The following is a 27806-nucleotide window of genomic DNA, read 5'->3' as shown; positions in this document are numbered from 1 at the left end:
AGTTTGGGATGGCTCAAAATGCTTGGTTTCAAAAGGCGTGGTAATGCTGCCCCTTTGTGATGTCACAGAGGGGCAGACTTCCTCATATGGGCATGGCTGTAAGCCAATTAAGCACTCTGCCCTCCCCCAAGCTCCGCTTCTCTGTTTACGTTGCTCGCAATGGCTTGTAAGGGAAAGCCACATTTTTTTTAATTCCTAAAGACGCCACCATCAGGCACAAGTGGTTGGAGTTCCTGATTGCCTACCAGCATTTTAATCTGTCATCGGCATTTCACACTGGACTGTTTTTGAACATGGGCCACTGTGCAGCTGGACTAGCCCACAAACTTGCTCAGGGACGTCTTCTCGGCACTTTGTCAGGACTGAAGCCAACCCCGATGGGGGTCGATTTGAGGACCTCACTAAACCATCCAATCGGTTGTAAGGGCAGAGACTTAATCAACGCGAACTTGCAAATTTGCCAGCCGCGTTTCTGATGTTATTTGGTGGTGTGGAAGAATCAGAAGAGCAAGCAGTAAGTATCAGTTTATCAGTGTCCTGACTTCTTTATTTTGTGTCACGGAGTCATGGAGTCACGGAGCAAAGCGCTTGCATACAAGGAGCGGGGTTGCTAATAGCCGTTTCCCTTCACAAATAGTGGCCATTAGATGTTACCGATGCTGTAGAAATGCTACAATGCTAAAGCTACTTAACATTGAGAGCCGTCTTGAAGTTACCTCTTTTCCTGAGAAACTTTGGACTGTTCAGCCTCTACTTTTGGGTGGAATACATGAAAACAGACCATTTTTGCAGCTGAATAGGTGCAGATTCTGCAAGAACTAGAAAGCTTTGTGTGCTGATTATCTGTGCTGCTCTATGTGAGTCCACCACTCAATACAAAAGGCCAAAAAATTAGCATAATAGGTCCCCTTTAAAATTAAAGTTGGCCGCACGATATCCAAGTGTTGTCCAAGTACCAGGTGATGTCCAGGACTCAACATCGGCAAAGTAGATGAACGAAGGTAATGGTAATGGTTTCATTTCATTTGAACATGCATCAGATTACAATTGAGTGCATCCCATAATCAGTTCACAGTTCCACATGTCCAAAAGGAGTAGGAAGAAGCAAAGCTTATTAAATCCTACCCCTCCATCTGGTACTTTTAAGATACGAGGTGATATGAGCATCCAATGACATAATGGGTACCATAGTAAGTGTCAATATAGTGATATATATAGCACATCATGACTGGTTCAAGACTCTTCATCCTTGTATTTAGCAAACATCAACTGCTTGTATTGTTTCTTGAATTGGCTCATCGTTGTGCATTGTTTGATTTCCTTACTCAATCCATTCCATAGTTTGATTCCACATACTGAAATGCTATGGCTAGCATAACGTAGTCCTAGCATAGAAGTGTTTCAAATGTACTTCTTCCCTGAGATCATATTTCTCCTCTCTTGTAGAGAAGTATTGGGTGACATTTTTAGCTAATTGGTTATTTTTAGCCTTACGCATTATTTTAGCTGTTTGAAGATGAACTATATCAGCAAGTTGAAGTATTTGTTATTTTAGAAATAAGGAGTTAGTATGTTCTCTGTAGGCCGCATTATGAATTATCCTTACTGTCCTTTTTTGCTGTACATTTAGCGAGTGAAGATTGCTTTTATAGTTATTAGCCCATATTTCCACACAATAAGTAAGATATGGTAGAACCAGAGAGCAATAAAGAGTGTGGAGTGATTTCTGATTGAGAACAAATTTTGCTTTGTTCAATATTGAAATATTTCTGGCCACCTTATGTTGTATGTTTATAACATGAGGTTTCCAGCTCATATTTTCAGGTAAGGTACCGAGGGTATCGAGCAGTTGCCATGCTCCTCTAAAAAGTGACAGTTAAGCTTGTGCAGAAGTGAGAGTTAAGCCTGTTGGAGTGTCGTCGACTGTGTGTCTGCGTCTTCCAGTATTTTTCCATCAGTCAAATGTAACTGTTGCGTAACTCTGATTGTGTTATGTGAGTGTGTGTGTGTGTGTGTGTGTGTGTGTGTGTGAAGAAGGCCTTCTATGAGAAGCTGTTGACTGAAAATGCACTGAGGTCATAGACTGAATGGAAAGGTGTAATAATAATGTTGAAAGAAAATTAGTTTGATGGAAAATCTGGAAAATGGGGGGAAGTGAGAGGAATGTGAGATGAATATTTTAATGGTTCGAACGGTTCTCAACCCAATGGAATTAGTTGAGCGTCAAAAATGTGGAATAAAAAACAAAGTGCAGGAGAGCAAGCATGAACAAATATGTAAATATATATAATACATATCATTTTTCAACTTTCTTTTAAATTACTATTCTGTGACAAATTGAAAAACTGGCTCTGATCTGGGTCAAAGTGGCCCAATATTGAAATTGAGTCGTGTCATAATGAAGAACATCTGTAAGCGAATTAGAGGGGGAGGGTATTTAGCGCAATTTGCCCCTCCGAAGTCGTAAATAAGGAGTGTTGTGAAGACGTGTGCCAAGCAGTACACCGATAAAGTGATGGATGTGCTGGCTTCACACCAGAGTAGTCAGGTTACACGTCTGCCCACCAGACCACACACACACACACACACACATACACAGACACACACACGCACATACAGACACACACGCAATCAGTCAGGCATTCCCGAGGTTGGAATGTGTTTTGGAAGGCGAGTGTGAAAGAGGAAGTGGAAGGATTAAGAAGAATGGCTATACCAAATACAAGCTGGTAGTGTATACTGATGGTATACGTATGTACGCATGTATGGGTAGTGGTACCTGGTTTTTGTTATTAATTCATTCCAAAAGGTTTAAGGCTATTTTGTCCACAGGAAATAATGTAAATCCATTCCAGACACTCCAAAATATGAAAGAAACACATTTTACAGAGAAAAATTCCCTCTTAGGGAAATGTGCATGGTTGTTTGTGTCCTCTGACTGACTTCTGACCAATCCAGCATGCACCCACAGCGGGCTGGATAGGACAGGCACTATAGAAAATGAATGAAAGTTTGCATACGTGGAATTAATTAGCAAACTCACCAAACGTGTTTTTGTATGCACTGTGACTATTCAGTGCCAGAACCAGATGAGAACAAAAAGTCCTCTACAGATACTTTAAAGTTTGAAGCACCACTGAAGTGGTCTATTTAGTCTAACTGGGAGTAACATGAGCAGCGGATTTGAGGAGGCAAAGGGGAGGAAAGGAGGGAAGGGGGCAAGGGCACGGCAAAGTGGAGAAAGAGAGAAGCTCAGCGGATGGGGGATGGGCTGTTTGTGCATGCCTGGAATTCTTTAGGTGTTATCAGCATATCCCGCTGCATAATTGTTGGCTTCTAAGAAGAGGAGGAGGATGGGAGGTGCTAGGGCCAAACATTGTGAAGCTTCCTCTTTTCACCACAAGGGAGGGGGTCAAGGGCCCGAGACGGCGAGGTCGACACTTTGTTGTCTACATTGTTATTTTTGCATCATTGAGACAAAAGACAAATTTGGATTTCCAATAAAACAGCTCATCAAAGGACATTTGTTATGACTGACACACACCACCTACCTGCAATGTGCAGTACTTCCTCAAAATCTGTCAGCTTTGTGATATAGGTAACAAAGTATTATTAGTATCAACTTTGATCTTTGTGTTTTCGTCCCCATTTTTACTGATCCATCAACTTTTTTCTTTCAAAAGATCTTCAATCGTGAATTTTCTTTTCATAATATTATAACAGCCTCAACCTAATTTTCCAAAAATGACAACTTTTTTGTTTGTTTTTCATAATATTACAAGAATTGTATTATATTTATATTTATATTTATATTTATATTTATATTTATATTTATATTTATATTTATATTTATATTTATATTTATATTTATATTTATATTTATATTTATATTTATATTTATATTTATATTTATGTTTATGTTTATGTTTATGTTTATGTTTATGTTTATGTTTATGTTTATATTTATATTTATCGTGCTGCTAATATGAAAATTCTTCATAATATTTCAATTTTATTTTCTTAAGTTTACAACTGTTTGTGTCAACTTTCAATTTTAACTTTATTCCCAAAATATTTTGACTTGTAACATAATTTTTTCCGTAGTCTAATTTTCCAAAAATTCCAACTTTATTCATTGTCTTGTTTGTTTCTCACAATATTACGCCTGAAAAGAAACATTTTTCTTTAATCTTTCAACTTTATGCTACTAAAATGAGAAGTAATCAAAACATGCATCACATTACTAGCTTTAAAGGGAACCTAGGATGATTTTTCCACTTTTCTGACCAATAAATGTACTTGGAATGTTGTATTCTTGTATTAAACAATGCAAAGTTTCAGATAATGAGGTTTGTGCATTTGGAAGTGAGCCCTGAAAGAAGTTTGAGATGGCTCTGAACACTCGATTTCAGAGGGTGTTGTAAAAGTCTCCTTTTGTGATGTCACAGAGGAGCGGGCTTCCTCATATGGGTGTGGCTGTCGGCGATATGTGCTCTCTGCCCTCTCCCAAGCTCCGCTTCTCTGTTTACGAAACAAAACAAGCTCAGGCAGAAGTTATTGTACTTGTTGATTCCCTCCAAGAAAAAAAAATTTTCATTTGTCAACAGCATTTCACACAGGACTGTTTTTGTGAACATGAAATTGAAATAGCCAGAAGCAGTGCGCTCTCGTCAGGAAAGGCGCATTAATGTTGGACATGCTGTGCATCCACAGAGGTGGGGAGTGTAATGACCGCATGTCCACTCCCGATGTACCAAGATGGTCTGCAGTTAGTAAACACAGCACCCTGACGTCCAGCCTCTGACAGGCCAACATGTCTTTTGGATGTTTTACTCGTATCAGCTTTGGGCGAAATGTCCATTTTTTCATACGTCTCACTTGGGGCCTCCGTATGTGAGTCGTCCAGCACACTTGCGTCCAACATACGTAATTAGTGCGGCTATTGGGTTCAAAAAGGAGTCCATTATTATATTAAATATAGTTTTACACGACTTCCAGGGGGTTCTTGGACCACACCTTCCACAAATAACGGGGATCTTCTGTACTCTTTGTTTTGGGATAAAAAAGTGAAAGAAAAAGTGAATCTCCCAGATTCAATGTGAACTGCAGGCTCACACGATGTGCAAGGTATTTTCACCGTCAACTTCCCAACTGTACGACTTGCCTGCAGAAGTCTTGCTATATTTATTGTTTTCTTTGCTGATTTCTGTTTCGCTTCTGCAACCATCCAACTGAAGCCTATTCTCAAGTGCAGTTGGAGAAGTTTTCTTGCTCGTGCAAGATTAGCTGCTTCCTGAACCCCACCAACCCCCCGCCCCACACACACCGCACCCCTCACCCCTTGACAATGAGCAGATGGATAGGTATGAATAGCAAAGAAGTCCTTTGCAGAATTGCTTTCCATTTTACAGAAATTGCTGCGGTGCATGACTGTTTTGCTCCTGATGGGAGTCGTAACTGCGTTGGTGGGACGCCGCCGTGCACACACAGGATGTGAATGCAGGAACTTTGATTGATGAGATAATCCATCTGGCTCAGCGGCTAAGGAAGAAGGAGGGGGGTGTGGGGGGGGGGGCAAGTGAAGGACGGGAGAAAGGCACTGTGTACAACATGAGTGATGGCATTGGTCCAAATTCCAGCTTCATGCAGGATACACACTCCTTCAGCAACATACTTTTAGGTCTAAATTTGGATTTAACAAATGACAAACCACAGTTTTTACTTACACCGTGGCAAAAAAAACCTTTGTACAATGTACCAACAAACTTGCCACTTTAAGGGTGGCTGTGGGTTGTGTTTTCCTGGATCGTGTTCTGGCGGCCTGGTTTCTATCAGCGCTACAGTGAAGTGGGTGGACGACGGAGCATCAGTGATGAGAGAATGACAGACGAAATACTTGTCCCAGTCAGGACATAAGCCAGGCAAATGGTGTTTTCACTTTCTCATGCAGGACAATTGGCCCAGTAGAGAAGGGGGGAGCTACACCCCACCCTGGTATGGGGAATATTATACCTCTGTATCGTTTTTCAGGTTGAACTGTAAGTATAAAGGGTGTATGGTTTTACAGCGTGACTGGAGTATCTGTATGGAATGTGGAAAGCCATCCCTTATGATCAAAAGCATCATGTTACAACTTTGATGCTGCAGATGCTCCAAATCAATACACCACAGCTACTGTACTCCTGTAATAGGAATGAGCACATTAGATGAATAAGAGCAAGCTTTAATGGTGTATTGATGGAGATACAAGAAATGGGCCTTTGACTACATTTCTCTGATTGACTATGGCAAAATGTAACACTCAATACAGCAGTAATTATAGTAGTTATTTTTAAACGCCATAACTGAATGTCCTGAACTCCCATTTCCATTGATGTTGTATGGTACAAATACTATCATCCACTCGATATGTCTTCTATACAATATTTTTCAATGGACAAAAAATAGGCTTTCTGACCTGAGTACAAAAAAAAGTTGACGTTGAAATCCATGATAAAACTACGAGTGCTTGTTGCTGATCAGAATGGCTTGTATTTTGCTGCCACCTGCTGGTGGATTGTATTAATTACACTTAATCACACCGGCCACGTTCAAGCCATAAAAAACGTCAAAGAAATGCCACACTAAAGCTGTCTTGTTACAAGTACATATATTTCTAGGGACTTAAAGTCACCATATGAGCCTTAGAGGAAACGTATGATGCAATAAAGGCAATGTAAATATGACATAAATGCAGCGGCATTGAGTTACGTCAAGAATTAAAGTCAAGCTAGCTGTATTTTGCTGTATTTATCCACTGTGCTAGCTGTATTTGTCAACTATGCTAGCTGTATTTGTCATCTATGCTAGCTGTATTTGTCAACTATGCTAGCTGTATTTGTCAACTATGCTATATGCTAGCTGTATTTGTCCACTGTGCTAGCTGTATTTGTCAACTATGCTATATGCTAGCTGTATTTGTCCACTGTGCTAGCTGTATTTGTCAACTATGCTATATGCTAGCTGTATTTGTCCACTGTGCTAGCTGTATTTGTCAACTATGCTAGCTGTATTTGTCATCTATGCTAGCTGTATTTGTCCACCATGTTCGCATAGTGTAATCGTGTATTTCCATTCACTGCATTTGTGTTTGAGTTAAATCTGGATTGGGGGGGGGGAAACATCTGGCATGACCACATTTGAGAGTGCCAAAGAAAGTACTAAAATAAGCAAGAACGTGAAGTGAAATTGCCGACATAAGCTAGTCATTTCTCTTTGTGTAATAAAATCGCTGGCCTCGTTAAAAAGTTTGGGCTGGACACCAAATACTACTTTTTTGGTGGCGGTAGTGAGTTACAGGAAAGTACCCCCCCCCCTTTCATTCCTTTCACACAAAGAACCCTTTGTTCTATGTAACACTGACATTGTATGGCCGGTAGGTGTCACTGTTGTGCAGCTTTTCACACATACTGTTCCAGATGACGCTGCAGTAATTAATACAAAAGTATAAGGGACCTCATAGTAAACAAGGAATGGATGTCATTTAATACAGATAGATAGAACAATTATAGAACAAATATATGTATGTATGTGTATGAACTTTTTTATTTTAAATTTTTGCAGTTTATTTTTCAATTTCCCAAATATTTCAACTTTCTTCTTAAATAAACTTTGTACATTTTTTATGACTTTTTTCCCCATCACATTAGAACTTCTTCCACAACCTAATTTCCAGAAATTTGTTTAGTTTCTCATACTATCAAGCCATAAAAAACACATTATTTTCTTTATATTTCCCTATAATATTACAAGTTCATTCTCATAAAATATTGACAATTTTTGTTGTTACAGTACAAGTTTTTATTTTGATTTTATTCTTGTGAAATTACATCTTTTTTCTCAATTTCTGCTTTGTTATTTTTTAAATTTCAAACTATTTCAACTTTCTCTTTGTAAATTTTCTTCTCATGACAATGATTTTATTTTTATTTTATTCTCGTCACATTATAACTTCCGCAACCTGATTTTCCCAAAATTATTGACAATAAACGTTCACAATATATTCTAATTTAATATCATACCATTATTCTTGTAAATAATGATTGATTGAATCGATTTTTTCTCATTTGGTTACAACTTTTTTTCTCTTAATATTTTGACTTTGTTCTTGTAAAATCATTTTTTGCTGTTGTTGGGGGGGGGGGGGGGTGGTAGTTTTCTTCTGAAATTCTATCACAAGAGTTTGTAAGAGTCTCTACTCCCAAAAATGTAAATCAAAGTCAATTGAGGTCTACTCCCTACTCTTCCCATCACCCACTGACCACAAGCTTGGGTGCAATGCACTCTACATAGGAGAAACCAAGCAACCTTTATACAACACATGAGAGCGGTATTTGCATCTTAAAAGAGACGGGGCATTCTAATGATGTACAAATTCTGTATCGGGAGGACTGCTAGTTTGAAGGTGTGAAAAAAATCCATATATGTCCATTTAGAGAAGTTCACATTTTGATATCAACCCGACACCAAGTATTGCTGATCCTGATAAAAAAATAAAGATTTTTTTTCAAGACTGATGGTTGACTTTGTGATTTTGGAAATATTTTCTTGGTTGTGACTATAATCAGAATAAAACACAGACTATTAGGTACTTTTGGATGGCATATGCGTGTGTACAAATCTATTTTTTCCCATTTACGCTTTGATTGCACAATATTGAGACATATATACATAATGCACATAGGAGGCTGTGTTTATTTCATTCATTTGATTGATCATTCAATTGATTTTAAATTTTTTAACTTGTTTTAAAAATATGATTTAACAAAAACCTTGAAAAAAACAGCAAAAGTGGAAAAATCAGTAGTAATATTACACGAAAAAAAGGTATCTATCTATCTAACAATCTAACAAGAAAAGCTATTATTTTACAAGAATAACGTTGTAATATTATGAGGAAAAACATTAATGTCATTTCAGATATAAAAGGAAAAAGAGAATGTAAGTGGTATTATTATATGAAATAAAAAACAAAACATAGCTGACATTTTTGGAAAATTAGGTTGTGGAACGTTTGGAAAAAATGTTAGGATAATAAGGCCAAAATATTGCGGGAATAAAGACGTAGTAATGAAAACCACAGCTGTAATTTTATGACGACAGAGTCAAACTATTCAGAGAAAAAGTCACGTTCTAACGAGATTTATTTTATTTTATTTTATTTTTTACAATTTTGCAATTTGAAACTTGTAATGTTATGGAGACAGATAATGCAATTTTAGTAGCATAGATTCCATGTTATTTTTAAAAACTGGTAACTGACTGTTTTCACATCCTTTAAAGATGTCAAATTTGCATAATAGGGAACTAAATAAATGAAGGTTGAATAATTGTGAGTAAACACAGTCTCCCCTAGACATAGTAAATGCGTTGATTGCAGTGAATGAATGAACCGAAGAATACTTATTACTACTATTGTTAATACTAATACGAATACTTACCAATAGCAAATTGAGGCATAATGGAGGTGGATGGAGGTATCGGGTGCCCCGGGAGGAGGGGGGAAGGAGGGAGGAGGAGAGAGGAGGTGGGGAGGGGAGGGCCAGCCGACGTCACTCATCAGACGGCTGGCTGACGGCACTTGGAGCCTCCAGCCTCTCAATCTGTGGCCAGCGGCGGCAGCAGAGGCAGAGGCGGCGGCGTGCAACAACCGGCAGCGTGCAACCTTTTCCAGCAAGCTTTTCGGCTCCGTGCAGTCAACCTCATCCTTGGACGAGAAGCGAACCGAACTCAAGGCGGACGAGCTTGCATGATCGGCGGCTCCAGCGAGACAGAAAGCCAGGCTAGCCGAGCCCGCTAGCCTTTGTGAGGGTGGCCGGGCTGTCCGCGCACCCGGGGAGCCTCGAGGCAGCCCCGGGCTGGCTGGGAGAAGACGGAGCCGGAAGCCTCGCGCCTTTGAACCCCCGAGCCTTGACAGTGTTGTGTTTGCACGCGGCAACGGTGGATCTCCAGTGAGGAGCATCCTCTCCCGCCTGTGTGCAGCCTACCAGCCTACCAGCTTACCAGCGTGACAGCACCAGGAGGCGATTGATGACTAATATTCCCTCCAGATAAACCACAACAATGTTGCGCACCGTGGCCAACGTGCTGGCAGCAGGATTGCTCGTGTTGGGAATGCTGCACAGCTCGGACGTGGTGTCTCCATCCAGGGCTGTTGATGGTAAGCAGGCTTCCTGTCTATCACCTGCTGCTCAACATACAGTACCTGCAGCTTGAAGCTGGGTAGCTCTTTTGTTCCCGGGAATATTTGCATATTACGATATTAGCTTCCACCGAGGCGTCGTTATTAGCAATTGTTTTGAAATGGGAATGCCAAAATGCAAGCACTTGCTGCGTAGTAGCTTTTGTGTTTGTGGACTTTTGAGTGGTGGCGGGGCTTCAAACGACACACTCGGAGCTCTGGACTCATATTTGCTGAACGCTGCACAGCTGAGACGACAGCTTCACCCCACACCTTCCCGGTCACATACTGCATGTCAGGGCTCCTCAACTCCCGGCCCCCGGGCCAAATCTGGCCCAGGTATCACGTCAAACCCTTCCCGCACCCTGTGAGTTCAGTTTGAAAACAGTTTGCTGCTCTCCTGTATAGAGGATCTTCGATTGGCATTTTTGCAGTAGGTTCTTAAAAACTGACTTATAGAGGATCTGACCCGTTTATAATATTGTTTGTGTGCTAGCGAAGGCTGCCGTATAGTGGATCTTTGATTGGTTTTCTTGCTGTTTGTTATGAAAGAAAGCGGTGTTCCTGTCACATAGAGGATCTTTGACCAGTGTATATATTGCTTGTGTTTCAACTTGGGGGAGACTAACATTTTTGCACTAGAGTCCTAAAAACAGCAGAGCACAGCCCCATAGAGGATCTTTGACTTGCATTTTTTCAGTAGGTTCTTAAAGGCAGCAGAGCAATCCTATTGTATGACAGGATCTTTGACCAGCCTACATATATTGTTGTATATTAATTGTTGACTAAACTGGGGTAGAGTCATAAAAAAGCACAGCATTATCATATAGAGGATCTTTGACTGGTGTTATTGCCTTTGGTTCTACAAAAAAAAGAGTGTTTCTGTTTATACAGAGGAGCAGAGCAAGCCTAACACAGATACCAGCAGAGCACTGTCATGTCAAGGATCTTATGCAGCTGGTCCTTACACACAGCAACACACTACTCTTATATTGAGGATCTTTGGCAAATGTTTTGACAATGTTCTTAAAGACAACAGAGCTCTAATGTTACAAATGTCCCCACTGAGGGACGAATAAAGGCATATATTAATGACAGTAGGTTCTTAAAAACAGCAGTTCTTGTCAGAGAGAGGAACTTTGACCAAAAACAACCGTGCGTCCCTGTCACATACAAGATCTTTGACTTTTTAGCAGTAGGTTCTTTAAAACAGCAGAACACTCTTGTCGTACAAAAGGATCTTTGAACAGTGTGTTACTTTTGTTTTAAAAGCTTGGGAGCGACTCTCATTTTTGGAGCAGATTGCTGTGATTTGAGGTCCTTAAAAACAGCACAGGATCTTTGACTGCTGTTTTTGGCAGAAGGTTCTAAACTCATTCAATCCCAGCTGTACCCCCTCAGTACCGGCCATTTTAGATGATTTTGACAGATTTTTCAAGGCACACAGAATATTGTATTCTATGGCTATATAAACATGGACATACCTTGTTCTGTTCTTTAGTATTCAGCAGTAGAACATAAATTAAAGTTTCAGGACTATACCTGTTCCCTACTAGAAAGGGGGAAAAAACTTTTGTGAAAAGATATATTTGCAGCCTATTTTTGAAACAAATGTTTTGCCTCTCTTGCAAAATGTCTTTGGGATTGGGTGTTCAGATTTATAAGAGCGTAAAAATACGTCTTTGGGATTGAACAAGTTCAAGACAGCAGGATGCTCTTGTCGTGTTGACCAGGATACATATTGCTTGTGTTTTAAAAACATGGGAGCGATGAACATTTTTGCAGCAAATACCAAAAAACGGCAAGGGGTTTTGCAGGGCGTTGTTAAAAACAGCAGAACGCTCTTGTCAGAGAAAGGAACAGTGCAACCCTGCCCCGTCACATAGCCTTCCAACCACCTCTGGCTCTGACCACTGTATTGTTTTTGTTTTAAAACCTTTCATTTTTGCAGCAGAAAAAGCAGAACAGTGTGATTTTTTTTAGGTCCTTAAATACAGCACCGCATCTTTGAGTAGTGTTTTTGCAGGAAATCCTCAAAAACAGCACACCTGTCGCATAGAAATGTTGCGTTTTCATTCTGGACAAAACATAGGGCCAGAGTGTTGTTCTATAGAGATTTGCGTTTTTTGCAGTAGGCCCTTAAAACAGCAGTACGCCCCTGTTATATGAGGATCTTTGACAAGTGTTTAAAAATAGACCATTCCTGTCGTGTGGAGGATCTTTGACCAGCCTAAGTCTACAGTATTGCTCGTGTGTTAATTCAGGACTATGTCGTCCATTTGGTGAAGTAAAAGTTCAACGTATGGCAGTTTCTTCACGACTAGGACATTTTTGTTATCCAGGATGAAAACAGCCCCCTGCCCCCGCCCCCGCCACCCTCCTCCCCTTCCCACGACTGACTTTGCACACCTTCACAGACTGGAACAACTTCTGGAAACCATTAAAAGCCTCCCAGTCAGACTCACGCACACCTCTATGTGGCCAGAGAGGAAAAGGGCGATTCGTTAGATTTTTAAAATGGAAACAGAGGGACTTGTTTTCTTTAACATTCCCTATCCCCAGCCATCCTTTCAGTGGCTGAATGAGCAACTTTCAAAAAGTCATTTTTAATGAAATGTTCTGTAGACTAATGCACACTTATGTGACCTGTAGGAGTTGTAATGGAGCATCCTGCTCCTTTAGTTGGAACTGATTCAACAGCGCCCCCACTGCCTGCAGCCGAGTACTGCACACTTGGCTTCAATTGCTTCAAGAAAAACTTAATCAGCCCTCAGTGCCACACAACTCTGCTATTAACAATGCACCCATTTTATTTTTGATTTTATTTAGTGTGTTTCTTGAGGCCTGTTTGATTGGATGAGTCATCTTGGGCAGTCGGCTGTCCGCTTGAATATTCACTGCGGTTTGTTTCGGGTCAACATGAGAAAAAGGACTTGATACGCTGTGAAAGTGTGTTTTTCTGGCGGATAGTTCCATTATGTGTGACTCATCCTGTTCCATGTCAGCTTCTTCACTGTTACCAAGCAGTGGTAAAACCTCTTTGCAAAAGCTGATACATCACATTCAAAGATTTTCTTGTGTACGTTTTGTTTCGGACTCACTGTGAGTTGTTTTGCCATGTTCTGTACCGTAACCAGGCATCCCGGGTCACTCACCAGCCGCCCATTGGTTTTAATTGGGTCTAAAGTGCTCTTTGTTTCTCTCGGTGAACAGTTGCAAATTGTTCAGAAAGTGCTGCTAATTGGCGGCTTAGCGGCAAAGACCCTAATGAAGGAATTCACATTGCTTCACCGTATGAAACCCCCCTAAAAATGGATTCAAATTTCACTTATTACTTGTTATTTTGTCATTTTTGATAGACTTTCCCTAATAACCAAATCAGCTCTTCTTAAAAGATGCCTATTACGCAAAATTAACATCTTTAAGGATGTTACAATTTGTCATTCTACAGTTCTCTCTAGAGCAGGGGTGTACAAACAGCGAGGGCCACATTGTGAAGAATTCTCCCCTTTTTGCTGTTTTTAAAAAATATATATAATTATTAAAATATCATCTAAAATATTTTGGGGATGTTTTGCTAATATTATATTAATACCTTTCCACAAAATGAAATTTTTTAATGATATTTTGACTTTATTCCTGTACAATTACAGCTGTTTGTTTTCTATTTCTGCTGTTACATTTTCCATAATATTTTGACTTTATTCTCATCACATTATTACGTTTTCTGCATTGAAATTTTTCAAACTATATTGGTAATGTATGACAATATTACAACAGTATTCTTGTAAAATTCTGACTTCTCGTTCACTTTTTATCTCTCTTTAATGTTCAGTTTTATTTTTAAATTATAAGTATAATATTATAACTTTTCCCCAATTAAATTTTGGTTTGATTATCAAAATTTTATGACTTTTATAAAATAACTTACTTTTTTCTTTAACTCTATGCTACTTTATTGTTGTCACATTCCTGTTGATTTTTTTTCCTGGCTTTGTTGTTGTTTTTTGTTTTTGTTGTTAAATTATACTTTAAAAATGTGGTCCATAAAAAGAAATGGCCCCTGGGCCACACTTGGGACACCCTCATTACATTGGGACACCCAAATCATTTGATGTGAGAAAAACCATGTTTGAGAGAAGATGCTCTTGTTTGAAGTTACGGGTTTGACGACACATCTTAAAATGCCACCTGGAACTGGAAGCAATTATCTATCTGCCAATCAGCTACAGACATGGGAGCTGTAAGTTTATCTCTTTGGTTTTAATCAGCCAATAGTCTAACCAAGCAGGATGCTTCTGTTCAAATGCTAGTGGAATGTTAGCACTGTAGCTCACATGCGCTAGGATGATTTTCGAGGTATATGTTTCTGGAAATGTAGTCAGATTTCCAAATTGTACGACCTCAGGTGTTTTTAAAGAAGTTCCTTCTGTGTTTATTTACAAGCTAGTAAAATGTCATATCTTCGAAGCTCCCTGAACCAAAGACTTTTATGGACGTTGAGGTTTTGAGTGACATCTTTCACTTTTGAAAGGTGGTGGTTTGACCTTTGCCGTTTTGTGTCACCTTAGAGACTTATTCAGCAATAATATATACGTACAGTCACCGAAAGCAGACTTCGCCACACATCTTCAAACGTAGCCTGGAGTTCTGACAACTATCCGTCAGTCAGCCACAGACACAAAAGGTGTAAGTTTAAGCATTTTGCTTCTCTTCAGTGAATAGGCTAACCTAGCATGAGGCTGTTGCAGCTTATTTAGCGCTTGCCCTGCTGAAAAAACCAGCATAGACCAGCTACCAGCATGACCAGCATATGTTGTGTTTTCCTGCTGGTATGTCGGTCTCCAGAACAGTTCACATATTAGTTATTAGTTGGTTAATATTCTGCATGATACGTTGGTAGTGTATTGTCTGTTTTATCCATTTTATCCATTTATTGTGTTGCTGTGTGTGTGTGTGTGTGTGTGTGCGTAGTTCTTTTGATACCAGGAGTAGGAATTGTGTGTGACGAGCTAATATGTCTCACACAGGTCGACTGTACTTGAGTACCATCTAGTGGCTCAAATGTAACATGACACGATGATCTTTTAATGATAACTTTTTTAAAAAGAGAACTCAAAATTATTGAATATCGGTTGATAATTAATACCACCAGCAAAATTTGTTACAGGCCTATTTAGCACCGTGCCAGTGTCGCAAACAATCATATCCTCCTGTCCCACTCCTTAATGTTAAGTTGTTTTATGCGATATAAAGCATCTATTCCATTGGCCGTTGTATATTAACTTAACTTATTATATTAAGTGGATTAAAGTAGCTTCTTTGAGACATATATTTGTGTCGTGGACAAACATGGCTCATTAGCAATGAAGCTACACACTCTAGTGTCTAAATTCCAACACTGCAAATAGACTATTGAGGGACCTCTGACATGTCTTAAAAAGTGGTGGAAAATAGTATAACTTAAAATGAACTTACCATCTGTGATTGTAATCTCTTGGCGCTTTACCCCGACGTAACGTTTGGCTGCATTACTTGGGATTCCCACAGATGAAAGGTTCATATTTTGCTGTCTGCAAATATGGAGTGCATTTGGCGTCTTCGACTTGAACGTTGCATATTTCAGCTTGTACGGTGATTAAAATATCTAAAAGTGACACTAAGATTAGTAGCTCCTTTATGTATAATCGAGTACTTTTGGTCAATGAAAATAATAAGTGAGGATCATAACCGAGCTACATTATTATGTTGAGAAGCATCAAATACTTCATGCAAGCCAGGGATTTCATTTGCTCATCACTGTGAATTTTTCAGAAAGATCATCACATTTTTTTCTTTCATTAAAGAGTTTCAGTGCAGCCTTACTTCTTGTGAAGCTCTTTAAATATCTTTCTAAATGAGAGCTGGATGAAAAACAAATTACAATGGTCGGCTAGCCAAATAAGTGTTAGCTTAGCGTATACTGTATGCTATAAATGGCTAACTCGATTTGGTTTGTGTGGGAATAAAAATGATTTCAAATGTGATTCTATGGCCTCTATTCTCTGGTAAAGAAGAAACTACACACGTATACCACACAGTGGTGTGAAATGAGTTTTCCCCCTTCCTTTTTGTTTTTTTTGCATGTTTGTCACACTTAAATATTTCAGATCATCAAACAAATGTAAACATCAGGCAATGACAACTCAAATAAACACAAAATGCAGTTTTAAAATGAAATACTGTGGGGCAATGCCAGACAAAATGTGTGGAAGCATAAATGGCCTTAAATTAAAGAAAATAATATATATCATGCTAAGTGTTAGCATGCTAACATTAACATAGCAGCATTTCTAGACGTTTTCATAGGTTTTATATTTATTTATGATAATATTAATAACAACTATAATTTCATGTTTAATTTTGTTTTTGGAGGCTATTCGTAAGGAATTCATGCTAGCTTATTCCCTTAAAGCCAACTGACATTTTCCTCTGTAAATACACACTTCCAAAACTGGTTTCAGTCTATTTTAAAAAGAACACGATCAAGAACAAATGCAAAAGTTTTTTCTATTATAATAATGCACAGGGGGCTGCACGGTGGTTGAGTGGTTAGCGCGCTGACCTCACAGCTAGGAGACCCGAGTTCAATCCCACCCGCGGCCATCTCTGTGTGGAGTTTGCATGTACTCCCCGTGCATGCGTGGGTTTTCTCCGGGTACTCCGGTTTCCTCCCACATTCCAAAAACATGCTAGGTTAATTGGTGACTCCAAATTGTCCATAGGTATGAATGTGAGTGTGAATGGTTGTTTGTCTATATGTGCCCTGTGATTGGCTGGCCACCAGTCCAGGGTGTATCCCACCTCTCGCCCGAAGATAGGGATGGGATAGTCTCCAGCACCCCCTGTGACCCTTGTGAGGATAAGCAGTAGAAAATGAATGAATGAATGAATGAATAATGCACAGTTTGCACAGTAAAGTACAGTATATTAGTACTGCTGCTCTGAACAGGACTGTTTAGCGAGAGCTGTAATTCTTCATATTTGGGTATTTTGAACAAATATTTTTTTTAAGAAAGACTAATTTGTAAAAAAAAAAAAAGCTAAATACATTTTCTTTAACATAATGTCATATTTGTGGTGTTAAACTTCATGGCATTAATGCTAAAAGGTGCTTCTAATTTTTGCCCCTGTATGCAGGAAAGTCGTGCTTTATTTTGATGCAGCTCTTGCACTGGATATATTTTATGGAACAATTTGACGTTGGGCTCTTTGGTGGCAACATCCTGGAGACAAATGGTGCCCACAGTTTCAGCTGTATTGGCAGCCTCTGCTTTATCATCTGGACCCAAATACACCCAAACAGGGCACAGAGGCATTTTTCTTCTTGCTCACTTGCCAATTCAACTTCAAGGCGGTCCGAACGCTGACACTGCAGCCATGTTCACAAATTGTGTCCAATTGAGAACTGTGTGTTCAAATAAGTTTGTGTCACCTCCAAATGTCTTGCTTTGTTCATAAATTCATCATCGATATAAATATATATATATATATATATATATATATATAAAAAAAAGGCCCCGTTTTTGTGCATCTGGTTTTGTGGGTCTTTCCTGTCCCATGTAAACGAGCCACCACTCACCCGTCCCTTCCATTACCATGACGACTAAAAGCACCGCTTCCAGAGAAAGTACTGCAGTACAGTGGTAGACTGTACGTGTGTACTTCTCTAAGAGTGTCTAACTGCCAAAACTGAGCATTATTATCTGGAAAGGCAGAATGTTTGATAAAGCTCTCGGATTCCCTGTAGTGTAGGGAATTATAAATGGCTCCATGAACAGATAAAATGCTTTCTATTTTAAGCACCCGCCCGCACAATTCATACATTCATTCACGTCCATTTTATTCTTTCACTGTGGGATATGCCATCCATTTTTCAGTGACAAACCTACGAGGGGGGCAAGGGTAGAACCCCTTCTAGACGAGCATTCGTTCCTTGTATGGAAGAATTGAAGCAGACTAACCTGACAGGATGCAGAGCTTCAACAATCGAACACCCTGATAAAAGCTCTCCCAGCTCTTTGTGGACCGACAATGGAGGAGCCTGGCCTTTCAATCGTTTTGACGTATTAATCTTGTTTTTACAGTCCTGTACCGTGGTGAGATAGCAAAATAAGGTTGTGGAAATATTAACGCCTGTCGGCATGATGGTGTAGGGGACTGGGAACCAAAATGCTGGATTCGCTGGGAATGAATTGTGTGGGATTGAGTAGTGAAGTAGTGAATAGCAGGGGTGTTGAGATTCACTCCATGACAATGACAATGGGACACGATTTTAACAAAAGTACAATAAAAGTACGATAATAGAAAAAATATTTTAAAACGGACAATATATTTCAATCTACTTAGTATCTATCTTCTATTATGTTACCTACATTCTGTCTGTCACCCCACCGAGACAAATAGACTGTATTACTGAGAAAAGGGCTCACTCCGTTCATGCATTTGCTCTTTGGAACAAATGCCCCAAAGTGCTAAAACCAATAAACAGGGTGAACTATCTTCCTTTTTTTGGAAGCGAGAGATGAGGCCAGCAAAATTATCAACTTCATTTTACATTTAGCATGTGATTATTTATTATTCTCTTTCCAGGCCAAGCTCCAACAAGACATTTTTTTTGAACAAGAAATCTTGTCTTGCAAGATATTCTGACCCTCTTAATGAATAGAGTGCAGTACTTGGCTGCGAGCAGCAGAGGCGCTGTGGATGCAGCATAGCCCGCTGTAATGTGATCACTTCTCCAGTTACATTTCACAAACTTTCATAATAGAACGACAATCGAAAGACAAATCCCTGGTTCATAGCGGGTAATTGGGTCCACACCCGAATATAGAAGTTATTTATAAATGTACATTTTTTGTAGTTAGGGCAACCCTCTTAATACGTTTTTTTTAACATGATTAGAGACCTGTAGACATGAAATAACACCCCTATAGTTATCCTTAAACTTGCATTACCTAATGTAGTAGAAATAATAAGAGCAACATACTCACACGTTTGCATTGGGACTGTTTGCTGTTGTTATTTTTTTTACTTCCTGTTCTGGACCGTACATCTATTGTCTCAGCAATGTAAAATTATTGACACCTAGTGGACAGTGTAGGATATTACATACCATCACAACATATTTGGATGCATCTTCTGAATGTCTTACATTTGTGTTTGACTTCATTTAGCCATTTTTATGCTTGAAAATGCTTCATTTATGTATTCAATGATTTATTAATTATTCATGAAGATATTTTTGAAAAACCATAAAGTGACATCACAAAATGTAGCGAGATGTTTGTATGTAATAATTATTCATTCTGAATAATACGAAAAATACATCGTCATTCGAACGCAATAAATGGTCACTGCTTTGTGGTTGGCTATGACTATTATTAGTGACAAAAATGCATATTTGAGCAAATTGTACATATATTTTGCTCAAATTACACATTTCCAAGCATAAAAATGTCCAAATAAATTTCAGTACAAATCCAGAGTATGTGACTCTATGGGTGTTATTTCATGTCTAGATGGTTGTGATAATATTGAAATATATATTTAAAGACCATAAACAGGTCTTTTATGGTATAACTACGTAAATATTCAATTCATAAAGATGGAGCCTACTTTGCTGATTTGATTGGTCCTCTGCATGCAATACAGAGAGCAGCTGATAAATAAAAGATATTAAAGATATATAATATATCTTATATATAAAGGGTAACCTTCAATTACTTCTTATAGTCTGGCACTACTGTATATGGAAACTAATTTCAACTCAACGTTCTTGGTAGGGTGGGTTGCCCTGCTAATATTCTGGTCATATATAAAATATGCTACCTCTTCCTTCAATGAACATTATCCCTGCTTCATGGCGCGCATGCGTCACACGTGGAGTTGAAACCTGCACTGGTCTCATGAAAAGGCCCGAAAGAATTTCATATAATCTTCTTTAGCATGTTTCCCCTCAACGGCATGTTAAGTAGGCTTAATTGTCATTCTTCTCCCACTGCAGCTATGTGCGGCGTGCGCTGTGGAGATGGCGTGGCGGGGGGATTTATCTAAACTGACTACGTTGTAAGTGTGGAGGGTCTTCTTTTCATATTCCCCATGTCTCGCTTTCCCCCCTCACTGAATTTCATTTTACGTGGAAGCCACAGTGACGGAGGAGCAAACACGCCAGAGAAAAAGGATGAAAAATAGAAACAAAAACCAACCCACAACAGAGAAGGTGACAAAAGACTATTTACTTATATTACTTAAATTACTTCGGTTCTTCTCTTCTGGCTTCCCTCACATTCATGTAGTAAAATAGCTATTTACGGCTCTTTACATACCGGTTTTAACATTATTAGAGCCCTGTAGACGTGAAATAACATGCCTGTAGTCACCATTATGCTCCTGTTACTAAAAGGGAGCTACTACGTATATATAGTAGACATAATAAGACACATATAAGACAGAAATAAGACTCATGCTCATGTGTGTTGATGTAAATGTGTTTAAGGATTATTGTGCCTGTTGTGAGATGATTCAAAACATTTGTATAATCATTTTTATCCTTGAACATGCTTACCTCATTCATTGCCAGCCATTTTTCAAAAGACATCCTGTCCACTACTGGCCATTTTAGAGGATATTGACTGATCTTTCAAGGCACATAGAATATTGTGTTCTAAGGTTGTATAAACATTTCACACAAAAGAAAGATTCGACTTGTCTTTCAACGGTTCAAAATAGTTTGTTTCTATCTTTTTCTGTTCTGTAGGAATAAGCAGTAGAACAAGGAAAACAGCGTTTTGGGAAAGATGCATTTTAAGCACAACTACGACTTTGACACAAATTTTGCCATATATACAGTGCATCCAGAAAGTATTCACAGCGCTTCACTTTTTCTACATTTTGTCATGTTACAGCCTCATTCCAAACTGAATTAAATTAATCTCTTACCTCAAAATTCTACACAAAATACTCCATTTTGACAATGTGAAAAAAGGTTTTTTTGACATGTTTTAAATTTATTAAAAATAGAAAACAAAAAAATCACATTTACATAAGTATTCACAGCCTTTGCCATGAAGCTCAAAATTGAGCTCAGGTGCATCTTTTTTCCTATGATCATCCTTGAGATCTTTCTACAGCTTAATTGGAGTCCACCTGCAGTAAATTCAGTTGATTGGACATGATTTGGAAATATAATAACTGTCTATATAAGGTCCCACAGTTGACTGTGCATGTCAGAGCACAAACACCAAGCATGAAGTCAAAAGAACTGTCTGTAGACCTGCGAGACAGGATTGTCTTGAGGCACAAATCTGGGGAAGGATACAGAAACATTTCTGCTGCTTTGAAGGTCCCAATGAGCACAGTGGCCTCCATTATTCGTAAATGGAAGACGTTTGGAACCACCAGGACTCTTCCTAGAGCTGGCCGGCCTTCTAAACTGAGCGATCGGGGAAGAAGGGCCTTAGTCAGGGAGGTGACCAAGGCCCCGATGGTCACTCTGTCAGAGCTCCAGCGTTCCTCTGTGGAGAGAGGAGAGCCTTCCAGAAGGACAACCATCTCTGCAGCAATCCACCAATCAGGCCTGTATGGTAGAGTGGCCAGACGAAAGCCATCAGACCAGAGAATTTTGTTTCTCATGGTCTGAGAGTCATTCAGGTGCTTTTTGGCAAATTCCAGACGGGCTGCCATGTTCCTTTTACTAAGGAGTGGCTTTCGTCTGGCCACTCTTATATAGACAGTTATTATATTTCCAAATCATGTCCAATCAACTGAATTTACTGCAGGTGGACTCCAATTAAGCTGTAGAAAGATCTCAAGGATGATCAGTGGAAAAAAGATGCACCTGAGCTCAATTTTGAGCTTCATGGCAAAGGCTGTGAATACTTATGTAAATGTTATTTTTTTGTTTTCTATTTTTAATAAATTCATAAAAAGTCAAAAAAAACTTTCACATTGTCATAATGGAGTATTTTGTGTAGAATTTTGAGGTAAAAGATCAATTTAATTCAGTTTGGAATGAGGCTGTAACATGACAAAATGTAGAAAAAGTGAAGCGCTGTGAATACTTTCCGGATGCACTGTATTTTGCCAAAATATCAACATTTTTTGTCTAATATAAGAGTGTAAAGATGACCATGGGGGGTCATGACAACTTAGTTTTTTTTTTTTACATGACAGTAACATTTTGTGTACAATACTGCAGCATGACCTACAGTATTTACAGTTTTCACATTTGGAACTGTACTGTGTAAACGTGTGTGCGCATGGTAAAATTTCCGTTCAGTTCTATAACCTTATACATGCTACACTCCTCCATGCCTTCCCACTCCCTGCTTGCTGTGGAATGTGTTATTACATAGGAAAGATGCCGAGCTCTTCTAAAATGCACTTCTGTTACCCTGTGGCTATTTTTAAGGCTCAAAACGCAACTAAACATGATTGTGTCCTCACCTCTTTTTGACTCTTGTGCAACAAAAACATAAAAGATGTATACTGTAAATATGTCTTTGGTAGCGAATTTGCTCAAGTGTGTATATTTTTATGCATATTCAACATGTTGAACATCATCCTATGCAGGTTCTGTTTGAATCTTTATTTGCTATCCTTGAGCTCATTTTTCCATCTTTTTTTTTTTTTTTACAGCTTGCACAATCTCTGAAGAAATGCTTTATTTAACAGGCACAGCTGGGGCCCTCTTCTTCTGTGTTTTGTAACATGACAAATAGGAAAACTTGTCTTCCCAGCCCTCTTGTGGGTCTCACTCTCTCCCGTTACAAAATCTCGGATGACTTCATGCCTGCGTTGCGGTGGAGGATGAAGAAGTGGTCGAGTGCAGCCCAACAGGCTGGAATCCATGTTTTTAAGAGCGCTGTTGTGTTTTTTGGGGCGTGAAAAAGGACAAATATGAACCAATATTTTCCAGTGGAGCCAAACCTGATTATGATTATGATATTTATGAGCAGCTGTGTTGAGGTAGCATTTGTGTGGACTTGTTGATTGATCCTTGTCCTCAAATATTCTTGGAAGGGTAAATTTAGGACAGCAGGATTATCATCTCCTTGAGAAAGCCCTCCAGTGTTTTGCTCATGAAAGTACGCCCTACGCCCTTTAGTAGACTAAACTAAAGATGGGCTTTTATACCCAAGCAGACATTGCAAGGAGTCTGTGAATGTTTTCAGCAAGCTCGCCGCGCTTTTACCTTGGCCGGCACGGCCACCTGGTGTTTTGCTGTGTCCTGGTTTATTCTGGTCAAAACTTCAGGATGAATCACTAACTCTTTAGTGGAGAGAGGATCTCGTACGGACACCCGCCTCAAGATGTTTGTTGTGTCTCCATGGAATCAGGAGAAGTGGCGAGAGACGCCTTATCTTCCATAATACCTGGAGATCATACAGTAGTATGTGTGGCCTTGACTCAAGGCACAATTTTGATGACTCTGGATGAGACTTGACAACGTCATCAAGACTTGCAGCTCGAGTTGGACTTTGACATCAATGACTCGACTCGGACTTTAGTGTGATGACTTGAAAGCTTGAGATTTCCAGTGAATGTGTTGACTCACATTTCCAGCAATATATAATTCCAGCAAAATATAATATAATTTATATATATATACTCACCTCTTTTTGACTCTTGTGCAACAAAAACATAAAAGATGTATACTGCAAATATGTCTTTGGTAGCGAAATTGCTCAAGTGTGTATATTTTTATGCATACTCAACATGTTAAACACCATCCTATGCAGGTTCTGTTTGAATCTTTATTTGCCATCCTTGAGCTCTTTTTTCTATCTATGTATCTTTTTTTTACAGCTTGCACAATCTCTGAATATATAAACTTAAATTATAAAATATATCACGTCTTATAAAATTGGGTTCGGCAGCTAACGGCACAACACCAGAAGTCCTTCTGAGCACTTCGGGCCGGGTGTAATAAATTAAATGAAAACAGACCTTTTTCGCCAGAAGCATGAAATCCAAAAAAATACAACTTATGTAAATAGGTGCAGATTCTGGAAGAGCTAGAAAGCTTTCTGTGCTGACTATTGTGTGTAGCTGCTCTATTGGAGCCCACAACTCAATACAAAGGGCCTTGAACATCTCCTATATGACTATTAGGATTATCTAAACATTTTTATAAGACACTACCAAGTCAGCTGTGGTTTCTCTTTCAAATTTTTGCCAAGATGCGCATGACATTTCATGTGAACAGACATTTTTTTTTAACCAGTGAAGTGAAGGAAATGTGCAACAGCATGATGCCAGCCATGTTTGGCGACTTGATGATACGCGGGCAAACATACATTTCTTTAACATTGTCATTTGAGTTTGCCAGATGAATGAGTTACGCATAATGTTTTGTGGTCGAGTTATGATTTTATGAGGTTTGACTTGTCTGTTTTCAGCTTTAATTTGGAGGTCAAGCAAAAGGGTCAACTGTAACAGAAGCTGGTGCACATCGTCCTCAGGCTGTTGCAAAAGCGACCGAAGAAGGCTGTCTTGTATGTTGATGCCGTGTCGTCTCAATGTCTGCTGGAGCTTTTTGTGGTGCCCCTCTTGATCTCGGACAGCAGACCTCCAACTTATTTATAGCCGTGCTGTGGGTGTTGGAGGAAATGGCGCTGTGGCTGGAGGAGAGGGTGATGTTTGTCTTAGGAGACGACGCTTCCTCCAAAAAACAGACTGAACTCATCTTGGAGGAGTAGCCTACAGCGGTGAGCGAGGGGGGTGGGGGGCCCGTCCCAAAAGACCTAAAACACTCTACCTCGGTAAACACACAGACTGCTCATTGATAGCATGTGTGACATTCCTCCATCCCAGCTTCTTCTCAGATCTTCTTTTCCAGTCCAGCCACTTCTTCATTTGCTCTCAGTTCATCCAGTTTGTTCTCTGATGTCATCCTGTGTCATATGTATCTGCTTAGCTTTCTTTATGCTGTCTGTTCTTCCTGCTTGCATTTGTTACGCTAACAAAAGACACCTGACAGCTTCTCAAAGAGACAACGGAAGAATAATGGATGGAAACTTTTTTGAAATCTGCATTTGTCAAAACAAATAAATCCAGAGAGTCTCAAGTGACAGGATTGCTGGTTTGAAGCTGTAAAATATTACACGTAATATAATATAACGTTCATAGAAAAATCTGAAACCATACAGGAAGTGGATGAATGCTGTTTTAGCTGTAAATGAGCTTCATCGCCAAAGTAAGTAATGGGGATTGGTGTATCAAAGCATGCATCACCAAGTGCTAGGGGTGGGACAGTAAAGCACTATGCTAATAATAGTTACTTAAGATGTCTTTAAAGTCATTCTTAAAAAGTACATATACTTTTACTTGAGAATGACCCTTCTAATATTTGTAATATTTACTTAGATTGTCTGTGTGGAAAAAGATACTGAGCTTTTTTAAAAGTAAATGTCACTACAGATTTTTTTCAGTGGTGGTTCCCGAAGTGAGGTATGCATACCCCCAGGGGTACATCCATTGCCATGGGGGGTACGTGAATAAAAATGAAAAACAATTAGCCTAAAGACCCCCAGCGGTGAAAACCTGTCACTGTGAGTGGGGATTCACATGAAAATGAGGCTTTATTGTTGGTTGTATGTATTTTTGTATTTTACATACTATTAAGAAGGCAGTAGTGGTTCTTTTAGATTTGGGACACCATGGAAAGATTCCAGTCAGATCATGGACACTTAATACTCAACAAGCAGGATCAAAACTAGCAAACTGCTGTCAAAACCAGCCGCTTGTTGCTCATACAACAATAAGACAATGTCTTATTACCTTTGGACAGACACTGCTTTATGGTGATTGATAAACTTTATATGCAGACCTTAGCCATCCCAAGAGGACAAAAAAGTGAAGCTTAAATCAAGTTGGTTCAAATCAAATAGATTGAAGGGGGATGATGCCAACATTAGAGTGGAATAAAAGATATATAGGATGATAACTTATCTATTTATCAGTGCTCATGTCAAACTTTGTCCTAATCTCATCATGCAAAATACACCCGAAATTACGATAAAATGAATGAACCATTAAATTATCATTATTACTTCACGTTAATTAACACAATAAGGTGTATGATTTTTAAGTGTGCAGGATTAGGGGGTACATGGCTTCAGGTCAAATGTCTGAAGTAGGGATCGACCCATATGTTTTTTTTTCGGGCCGATGCAGATACCGATTTTTTTTCCCATCATCATGATAAAAAATATTACAGGTCTCAATTTTAAACAAATGTTTATTGAAATGCAAACACTGAACACAGTAGAATTCAACTTTCATTTAAACACACATTTAAACGGCATTATCAACTTTAAAAGGAACAAATATTCAACCATGTGCAAAACATTTCTGTCGTAGTTGAAGTTTTAATCTAGCATCGATGCGATGACTGCTCCTCTGCAGTGAGACAGACACCTCGTCCCCCCCGCCCGCCTCCACACACACAAACACATCACACTGACACAATTTAGTACGATATATAAAACATTTCTCTCATCATTAAATTTAGTGTTGTGCACACTAAAGACCTCTGATAAGCAGACACGGCTGCTCCAATTCCTTCTGTGTGTGTGTGTGTGTGTGTGTGTGCGTGCGTGCTCGGAGAGAGCGCACACACATTAATATGACACGCATTTAACCTCAGCCCAGCGTTGGCTGAATGAAACTCCTACAACGGTAGGCACTTTTAAAGATGAAGCATTCAGCAGCATTCCTGGTTTTCAGACCCACAAACTAAACTATATTTTCAAGCACGTATATTGCATGCACTTGGCGTTCATGTTTCCTATTTCAAAGCAGGTGGCAATATTTCAACCAAGTTGAACTGTTAGAGGCTAATTAAAAGTTGAAAATGTACCCTTGTCGTGATTCAACGTTGTGGGAGGGGTACTGCGACTGTGTGTGTTGCAGGGTCCCCCGGCAACACAAAGTTGCCCGGCCGATGCCTGCCTGTAAATCATGCGGCGGAAAAATACATCGGCGAACCCACACGCGTATCGGCCGATACCGATTCAAGTAAAGAATGCAAATATTGACTCGATATATCGGCTGGCCGATGTATAGGTCGATCCTTAGTCTGAAGGGATACGTGACTGTAAAAAGTTTGGGAACTATCCTTATATGGTTCATAGTTAGGAAGCACTTTGGGCTTGTGACCAATCACAGCACAGTGGGCATGTCTGGAGGCGGGCCGTGGGTGGACTAAATTAAACATAACGTTTTGTCAGGAAGCGCAAATCAAAGGAAATACAGCAGGAATAGGCGCAGATTCTGGAAAAGATTTCTGCGCTGGTTATTGTGTGTAGCTACTCTATAGGAGCAGCTCACAACTCAATACAAAGCACAATGGATCCCTTTTAACAGTTCCATCGCTACTGAACAATGGCGGCCGTTTTTGTCAGGGATGTTCAAAATGCGGCCTGGGGGCCATTAGTCAATACTGCACATGGAAAACAATACTAGTTTGTCAAAAGACATTTTTATGGCCGTCTCAATTACTTGCGGGTTTAAATGAACACTTAAGCTAGTTCCACTGTACAGA

The 27806-nt window shown here is 39.3% G+C and overlaps 1 protein-coding gene across 3 annotated transcripts in view; it reads left to right on the top strand.

Annotated features, from left to right (window-relative positions):
* Nucleotides 1-9613: 9613 nt before the first annotated feature.
* The window catches only part of LOC131106550 (low-density lipoprotein receptor-related protein 1-like), a 113967-nt gene continuing 95774 nt past the window's right edge, over nt 9614-27806 (top strand). For all 3 annotated transcript variants that reach the window (XR_013630249.1, XM_058055731.2, XM_058055730.2), the window contains exon 1: nt 9614-10198. Coding sequence is in view for 2 of the 3 variants with exons in the window: in XM_058055731.2 (XP_057911714.2) it covers nt 10102-10198 (97 nt within the window). In the remaining variant the exon portion in view is untranslated. The remainder of the gene's footprint in view (nt 10199-27806) is intronic.

Source organism: Doryrhamphus excisus, linkage group LG18 (genome assembly GCF_037039965.1).
Source record: "Doryrhamphus excisus strain RoL-2023G ecotype Guam linkage group LG18, RoL_Dexc_Guam_v1.1, whole genome shotgun sequence".
Lineage (NCBI taxonomy): Eukaryota > Metazoa > Chordata > Actinopteri > Syngnathiformes > Syngnathidae > Doryrhamphus > Doryrhamphus excisus.
Note: the sequence above shows the minus strand (reverse complement) of the source record. Positions and strands in the feature narration are given on the sequence as shown.